Genomic DNA, 8,931 nt, shown 5'->3' with positions numbered 1-8,931 from the left:
AAAATAGTGGCAAGAGGCTTTGGCTTCGCCGGCTCATTGCGGCTTTGCAGTCGGGTACTGGTAGCCGGCGAAGCCAGTGTTGTGAATGAACGCGTACGTATTATGTTGAAAAGCCAGATTTTTTGGATCCCTTGAGAATTTCGAAGCTTTGACGCACCAAATCGCTCAATGGAGGCCGCCATCTTGCGGATGCGGAGGTATGCATAACAAATTGAAAAAAGTTCAATAGGAGTTTGTTTCACCCGTATTTTTTTGATTCACAATCTAATGCACCTCTAATTTGTAATTAAAGTACTTTAAGACCAACTTCGTCCCGCACGGGTCTGATTATCTTCAACGAAAATCGTCACCAAACACCGGAACCAATGAGATTCGAGCATTTGAAAAAATATTTCAAAAACCAAATCACTCAATGGAGGCCGCCATCTTGCGGATCCGGAAGTATGCATTAAAAATTGAGAAAAAGTTCAATAGGAGTTTGTTTCACCCATCTTTGTTGGATTCACAATCTAATGCACCTCTAATCTGTATTTAAAATACTTTAAGACCAACCTCGTTCCCCGGGCCCACACGGGCCCTGGTTATCTTCAACGAAAATCGTCACCAATTACCGGAACCAATGAGATTCGAGCATTTGAAAAAATATTTCAAAAAAGCTTTTTACCGCGTTCCGAACGCTGAAAACGGCGTCAAATATTCTAACATTGACGAAGAATTATTTTTTAGAAATCTCGCGGCCGTAGGGGATTTGTTTTTCACGGCCGGAAATATCCGAAGTTGAGACGGAATTCACCGAATTAATCAAGAACGAGATTTTATAAATTTTAATCTCATCCAGAATGCAAGTGGTGTCATTTTGAACTAGGTACGGTACTACTATACCTACCTACTACCAACCAAAGATCGTAGAGCGGAGCTCCGCTCTACGATCTTTGCTACCAACTACCTAACCTACTGATGCCATCCATAGTGATGGGTAAAATAGTGGCAAGAGGCTTTGGCTTCGCCGGCTCATTGCGGCTTTGCAGTCGGGTACTAGTACTTATTTTTGTGTACATCTGATTGTCCAGTGTTGTTGGTCACTGCTTGCATATCGCACTTGTGGACAGTGCTCTGATGACAATGTCTCCCAGATCATCCAGCCAATTGTTGTTGATCTGTATGTCTTCATTCAGTGGATTATTTGACTTTAACCACTGCAAAGCAGGTCGAATTTAACAGGTATTAGGAGTCGTGGACGGTGAGAGAACGAGGCCATTTGGTTGAGTTCAAAGCATGTTTATTCGTACAGAACCCAGCACACTCTGTAAAGCCCGTTTATCGGGTAGCAGTATATATATTCAATCAAACACGGCGAGAGTGGGCGTGCCCGGGCGGCCTGGGCGAGCCCGGGAAAGGCATGTCTGGACATGCCGGGGAAAGGTGAAATTGAGCATCTCCAGGCGGTCTGGGCGAGCCCGGGAAAGGCAAGTCTGGACATGCCCGGGAAAGGTGAGACTGGGCGTCTCCGGGCGGTCTGGGCGAGCCCGGGAAAGGCGAGTCTGGACATGCCCGGGAAAGGCGAGACTGAGCGTCTCCGGGCGGTCTGGGCGAGCCCGGTACAGTGATCGCTCCCTGGTTGCTTCTTCGGCAGGTGTAAGGCGATTGTGTATGCTCAGCGGCAACCGCTACACGCGCCCCCCCCCCCCCCAGAATCGACTTGCACCGGCAGGGTCAATTTAAGGGGGGTCCTGATGACCCGGCCGAAGCGACCCCTGGAAGGTCATGGGGGGGGGGGGGTCCGGTGTGGTGGTGGGTGGTCGAGCGGGGGGAACCGTGGACGGGGGGCGGCCTTGCCGTGACGTACTCCACTGTGCGAAGCGCTGGGGGGACGTAGGACTGGGGTTGAGCCGACCGAGGGGCTGGTCAAGTCCTCGGGGGAGGCTGCCGAGGTTCCTCGTGGGCCTCCCGAGGTTGCAGTTCACGGGTGCAGTGCCGAGAAGTCTTGAGCAGCGCTCGGCCTCGGTGCACGCGAAAAGTGGTTGAGCCAACCGAGGGGCTGGTCAAGGCCTCGGGGGAGGCTGCCGAGGTTCCTCGCGGGCCTCCCGAGCATGCAGGGTCAGAGAAGTAGTTGCGGCTGTAGTTGTAGAGTGAAGTTGTGCGAAGGTGACGAACAGCAGTGCGCGCGATGGTAATGAAGCAGCCGTGCCGCGAACGTCAGAGCGCCCGCAAGAGATGAGCAGCAGTGCCACCCACATGCGTAACTGTGTTCCTTCGGAGGGTCCTGGAGCGGGCTCGCCCCTCGGTCTTAGAGGAGGAGCCGAGCGCGGTGCGCGAACCACATGGCCGCTCGTCGGTTCCAAAATTCCGGCAGCGCGATCGAAACTGCCGTGTTCGTTTGCAGCCCCCGAATCCGTTCGGGGGTAGACGAGGTCACCAGTTTAGGACTCGTGGACGGCGAGAGAACGAGGCCATTTGGTTAAGTTCAAAGCATGTTTATTCGTACAGAACCCAGCACACTCTGTAAAGCCCGTTTATCGGGTAGCAGTATATATATACAATCAAACACGGCGAGAGTGGGCGTGCCCGGGCGGTCTGGGCGAGCCCGGGAAAGGCAAGTCTGGACATGCCCGGGAAAGGCGAGACTGGGCGTCTCCGGGCGGTCTGGGCGAGTCCGGGAAAGGCGAGACTGAGCGTCTCCGGGTGGTCTGGGCGAGCCCGGGAAAGGCAAGTCTGGACATGCCCGGGAAAGGCGAGACTGAGCGTCTCCGGGTGGTCTGGGCGAGCCTGGGAAAGGCAAGTCTGGACATGCCCGGGAAAGGCGAGACTGGGCGTCTCCGGGCGGTCTGGGCGAGCCCGGGAAAGGCGAGTCTGGACATGCCCGGGAAAGGCGAGACTGGGCGTCTCCGGGCGGTCTGGGCGAGCCCGGACCCCCGGTACAGTGATCGCTCCCTGGTTGCGTCTTCGGCAGGTGTAAGGCGATTGTGTATGCTCAGCGGCAACCGCTACAAGGTCATACATTCTGGTACATGTAGTGACCTTTGTAACTCAGCCTTCTCTTGAGCTTCGTAGGGACCACCTGAGTTTGTGATGGCCACCTGGGTAGTAGTGTGCACCTAGGTTTGAGATCTGTAGGTACATTTACCACAGGCCCCTGAATTGCACGTTGCTTGCCACAAGGGAGTGCCACCATTTTCATGAATGGGGTCCTCCCTGAGATCAGCCTAATTTACAAAGGATTTAGGTCCGAGAACTCCAATGGGATATCCACAAGATCCAAGTTGTCGGCTTTGTCCCAAGCAGGCATTTTCCCATGTTTGAGAGTTGATGACGTCACGGTGTTCTCAATTCGAGAATCGACAGTGATATGAATCATTAGCTTGTCGACTAAAAATGGCGGATCAACTGCACTTTTAAAGATTGCGTAAAAATAAATACATGTGTTCCCAAAAGTGTTAGACATATTATTGTCTGTTTTGCAAAAGTTTTTATATTTGTAATATTTGATCGGCGAAAGACCTCGAAATCCCAAATATCCTCAGTGATGTCTTTTTGCGCTATTGTACAATATATTACGGCCATGGCAGAGTAGTTGGCAGATGTAATTATTTTTGTCCAGGTTGTGTTTTCTTTTCACTGATAACGGAAAATACCATGATTTACCATGTATCATTATGCTTCACATGTTGCCGTGAATCTGTGTAGGTAAATCTCAACCTGAGTGAGGAAGTAAAGGAACTAAGGAAGTACGTCATCAAGCCTTGAACCTCCAACGAGAGTGAAGGTATTGAATATTGATTCTTGAACGAGCGTGTAGTTTGTATTTATATTTGTCCTTGTGTGTGTGTGTGTTTTTTTGTCAACCATGTTGCCTGTGTTTCGAAGTACTACATTAGAAATGGTCTTTGTGTCGGTGCACACCAAATCCTGTACTTGTCCTGCATAAAAAGCATTGACCAGTGTGCTTTATGTTTAATATATATATTTTTTGATGGTTTTTTTTTTTTTTTTTTTTTTTTTTAAAGTCTTGATGTTGAGTTTTGTAAAATGTCGTTCTTTAAATTTTATTTCACTTGATCGTCTGGTATGCTTGTTGAAAACCCGTTTGATTTTAAAATGTTTAAATGCGCATGGTGGAGTGGAGTGCGTTATTATTACAATAGCTCTAATGGAAGGCTTTTTAATACAATAATACTCGTAGTGTTGTCAACCCAACCACCCACGCCCCCTCCCCCCACCACCCTCACACCCACGCCCCCCGCCCCCACCACCCTCATCTCCGTCCGCCAAACCCTACCCCTCCAGCACCAGCTCCAACCACTCGCTAACCCCCCCCCCCCACCCCCCCCCCCCCCTCACATCGCACCACCTCCCACCCCCAGCCTCACTCCCCCCTTCCAAACCCCACCCCTCCAGCTCCAACCACTCATTAACCCCGCCCCACCCCGCCCCCCCCCCCACATCGCACCACTTCCCACCCCCAGCCCCACTCCCCCCCCCCTCCCCTCCAAACCCCACCTCTCTCCAGTTCCAACCACTCTCCAAATCCCCCACTCCCCTAAACCCCTCTCCTGCCCGCACTCTCCTCCTCCCCCCAGCCACACCCCCTCCCCCTTTCCAGCACCAACCACTCTCTAACCCCTGCTCCCTCCTCTCCCTCTCCCTCACGTAAAAACCGGCTGTTGAAACAGCCTTTTGCCATTCCAAGACCCTTTCATGCTCCACCCAAGAAGCAAGAATGATCGTTGTGTCACTGTTGGTCCATTGGACTGTATTCAGTTTGGTGAAACCGCCTTTCAATATACATGACTTGTATTCGTCTCAGTTGTAATGAAAGAGCCAGGTCTGTTTGGTATTTTAATCCATTCGTGGTCTTTTTGGTCTTTTAAATCCATTCCAGGTCTTTTTGGTCCTTATAATCCATTCCATGTCTGTTTGGTCTTTTTAATCCTTTCCAGGTCTGTTTGGTCTTTTTAAACCATTCCAGGTCTTTTTGGTCTTTTTAATCCATTCCAGGTCTGTTTGGTCTTTTTAATCCATTCCAGGTCTGTTTGGTCTTTTTAATCCATTCCAGGTCTTTTTGGGAAACTGCCAATCCAGTTTGAAGGAACGAAGATGGATGGATGGATGGATGTGTGACTTGTGTGTGGTGCACAATGTGTTTGTTAAGCTTTAATCACAGCTCCTTGTATCGACGCCTCGATTGATGTCCCTTCCGTGTGTCCGTCCATTGCAGACAGACATGCTGCACACTCGTTTCATAGGTCGTACGGTCATGGTGAAGGACAACGTGGAGGCGTCTTTCCGTCTACTTAACAGGTGTGATGTACTTTTTTTTGTTTGTTTTGCCCTTACCAATTACTCTTCTCACATTATTGTAGAATGACTTCTCCCACTCCATCATTCTTTTTACATTTATCATTAAACCCCCATCTGATGCCTTTTTTTAATCTTTTTTTTTGTATACAAGATCGAGGCTTGTGAAAGAGCTAACATTAATCGCACAGAAAGACAAACCGACACATAAAACATATAACATGGGGAGCGGTAGACAAGATGGGGCGAGAGGGGGAGGAACACAAACACAACATAACTTTGCTGCCGTGCAGAGGTCGAAGACGCTTCCTTGCTTCCTCGCTCGAGGGACCGGAAACGGAGGAGATGCCTTGCATCCTATTTGCCTTGCATCCTATTTGTCATTTATTCCGAATTTTCGCATGTCGTCACTGTAGTGTTTAACACGAGTCCAAAATCCACCATTCCCACCTTTGGTTTTCTGTTTTCCTCTGTCGATTGAATACAGGTTGCTTACACAAGACAAATTTATTGAAGAGGTACGGCGGAAGCGCTATTACGAGAAGCCTTGTCGGAGGCGTCAGCGTGAGAGCTACGAGATGTGCAAAAAAATATACGACTCAGAGATGTCTCGGCGAATCAAATTTCTGTCGCGGAAGAACCGGACCGATCCATGGGTTGGCTACTAATGGGAGAGGGTGAGGAGAGTCGTGTGTTTAACTTGTTAAAAATGTGCTTTGAGTGTTTAAGGCTCATACAAATAACATGTAATGTAGAGCAAGGATATTTTATGGGAGCGAGACATGGGTAATGAACGTAGAGCAGCAACGAAGGTTGGAAAGGGTGGAAATGCGAATGGCTCATTTATAGTATAGATGATGACTTGTAAAACCGGATACCACCGGTGGCACGATACAACATATTTACAGAGAGAATTGGGGTCTTCCCAACACCAGGAACCACTCCCCCAGATATGCTACCATGACAGAATCCATATTTGCGGTACCCTTAAGCAACATGCAAAGTTTGGTCGGGTTTGTTTAAGTAGTTTTCTAGTTTTGATGCATGTATTAATAAATAAATAAACAAACAAAAAATATACAAACAAACAAACACACACATTCACTTTTATAGTACTGTACAGACAAATGAACGTAGAGCAGCAACGAAGGCTGGAAAGGGTGGAAATGCGAATGGTTCGACGGATGTGCGGAGTATCGTTGAGAGAGAGGAAGACAAATGATGAATTGCGAAAGATGATGGGAATCGAGCCTGTGATGAATGCTGTGAAGAGAAACAGTTTGAGATGGTTTGGTCATGTGTTGAGGAAGGATGAAACTGACTGGTTGAGAAGAGTGATGGAAATGAATGTAGAAGGAAGTAGAGGACGGGGAAGACCGAGAAAGACTTGGCTAAAGATGGTGGAAGAAGAAATGCGGGCAAGGGGGTTAACAAGGGGAGATGCAGAAAATAGGGCAAAATGGAGAAGATTGTCATGGGGACCGCAAGGCTAACCCACGCTCTTGCAGGGAAAATGGCCTTAAAATGCCTGTTGTTGTTGTAGAGCAAGGATATCGATGTACTTTTATGGGAACATTAGGCCAACTATAAAAAGTCACAGAAGTTTAGTTGGGTGACCCGTCGACTAGAATTAGTTGGTGGATGTTAAAGATTCCACGGTGTCTTTCGCGAGGAGTTGGTTAGTTATTGCCGGCACCCTGATCAAATTCCAAATTCCTGCCCCAAGCAGCTCTCGCCGAATGTTAGGCCTTGGTCAGCCAGTTGATGAAAGGCTTGGGCCAAGCTACATCCTGCTGCAGGCCTCATGACTCGGGAATAATTAGGGCCGTTAAAAGTAGTAATGTTCATAGTAATAGAGGCAAGAAGCTCTTGGAGAAAGAGGCCAAGAGGCCCATCATGCCTGTTGCACATCTACTTCCCACAACTCCGGTACAATGATCCAATTCATGAGAACACCCTCCACGCCAAACCCAATCCATCCCGACTTCCACCTACTGGGTAGGGGGAATGCAAACAGTGGGAGTAGGGCAGGGAAGAATCGGTTCATAGACACAATCTTGATTCTCAACATATGGGAACTTTGGGGGTGGGAGGGAGGGGGTGCAGTGGCTACGTGGGGGGAGGGGAGGGGGTGGGTGGGGATGGGGTGCAATGACTACGTGAGGGGAGGGGAGGGGTGCAGTGGCTACGTGGGGGGAGGGGAGGGGGTGCAGTGGCTACGTGGGGGGAGGGGAGTTGTATGACGGTTGTACACCACACACCCGTTGACATTTGGAGACATCCACAACGTGGAGAATGATCTCGTATTGAGATGGCACAGCGTGCATACCGATTAACTTCCGCTCCTACTTCTTCCTACATCCCGGTTCCCCTATCTCCATTCCTTCTAGGTTCATTTGAAACCGATCTGCTACCTTTGCTGCTCCCACCTTCCCAAGAAGACCATCCCATACATTGACTGTGTGTGAAATACCTCACCTTGCTGTCATCGTAGCGTTCCTCTTGCTCAAGCTATCCCTACTGGTGCCATTGTCGTCCGTCTCATTAAAAAGCTGTCCTGCATCCATTTTACCGATGACCTTTATTATCTATATTATAATAGCCGTAGATGATTCTGTCTGTCTGTCTGTCTATCTGTTGGGTGTCTGTCCGGGGTGTGGCTTACTCGGTTTGCAGAGTAGCTCCACCCATAGCTCCACCCATTCTGGGAGTGGCTATAAACAAATATCCACCATTTTATTAACTCGCATAGCTTTGAGTCCTGTTTTGTAGGCCCGTGGTGTCTTGCTCTCCCCCAGTTTTATTTCAAATCAAATTCGATAAATCATTTCATTTTTCACAGTCGCTAACATAGTTTTAGACTCGGTTGAAAAAAAACGGGAAGAAAATCCGATGAAAGTTGCCGTTTATAGAACGAAATGAATTCTCAAAGGCCTGTAACTTCAAGGCCATTGAGTCTCTCTCACGCCTTTATCTCCAATCTAACTCACCATATGATTTCATTTTTATCGATGGTTTTACTTTTAGACTCGGTGTCAGCAATAATTGAGAACAATCCACACACGCGGGAAAATGCAGAGATATATTTTTTAAAATCGCGTCATGGTGTATCATACACCGCCCAACATGACACCGCCGGCAATGTGTCGATATATATTAAAAATTCGCTTTTGCTTTTCCGTTATGATATATTACTATTTCGTTTGATGACAGTCGTCACAAAAACGTCAACAATGATGCCGACATATATTTCTTCGTTTTTATTTCATTCAACATATTAGCCGGAAGTAAAATATGTTTCAGGAAATTACCGAGAGATATTTCTTCGTTTTTTTTATTAGTTATGTGCGCATACACTTTAAATAGGTTTATTTGAAATCTTTAATTTTCCACAAACATTCCACACACGCGGGAAAATGCAGAGATATATTTTTTAAAATCGCGTCATGGTGTATCATACACCGCCCAACATGACACCGACGGCAATGTGTCGATATCTATTTTAAATTCGATATATCATTTCATTTTTCACAGTCGCTAACATAGTTTTAGACTCGGTTGAAAAAAAAAGAGAAGAAAATCCGATGAAAGTTGCCGTTTATAGAACGAAATGAATTCTCAAATGCCTGTAACTTC

General features: G+C 47.8%; 1 protein-coding gene across 1 annotated transcript; it reads left to right on the top strand.

Moving 5' to 3' along the window:
* Positions 1-3,690: 3,690 nt before the first annotated feature.
* On the top strand, positions 3,691-7,857 carry MRPS21 (mitochondrial ribosomal protein S21). The gene is made up of 4 exons (XM_068127210.2): positions 3,691-3,763; positions 5,216-5,298; positions 5,783-5,972; positions 7,686-7,857. The coding sequence occupies exons 2-3, from the start codon at positions 5,222-5,224 to the stop codon at positions 5,961-5,963; spliced, it is 258 nt and encodes an 85-aa protein (XP_067983311.2). The 5' UTR covers positions 3,691-3,763; positions 5,216-5,221; the 3' UTR covers positions 5,964-5,972; positions 7,686-7,857.
* The last annotated feature ends 1,074 nt before the right edge of the window (positions 7,858-8,931 follow it).

The sequence above is a fragment of the Myxine glutinosa genome, chromosome 10 (genome assembly GCF_964187855.1).
Source record: "Myxine glutinosa chromosome 10, kmMyxGlut1.1, whole genome shotgun sequence".
Lineage (NCBI taxonomy): Eukaryota > Metazoa > Chordata > Myxini > Myxiniformes > Myxinidae > Myxine > Myxine glutinosa.
Note: the sequence above shows the minus strand (reverse complement) of the source record. Positions and strands in the feature narration are given on the sequence as shown.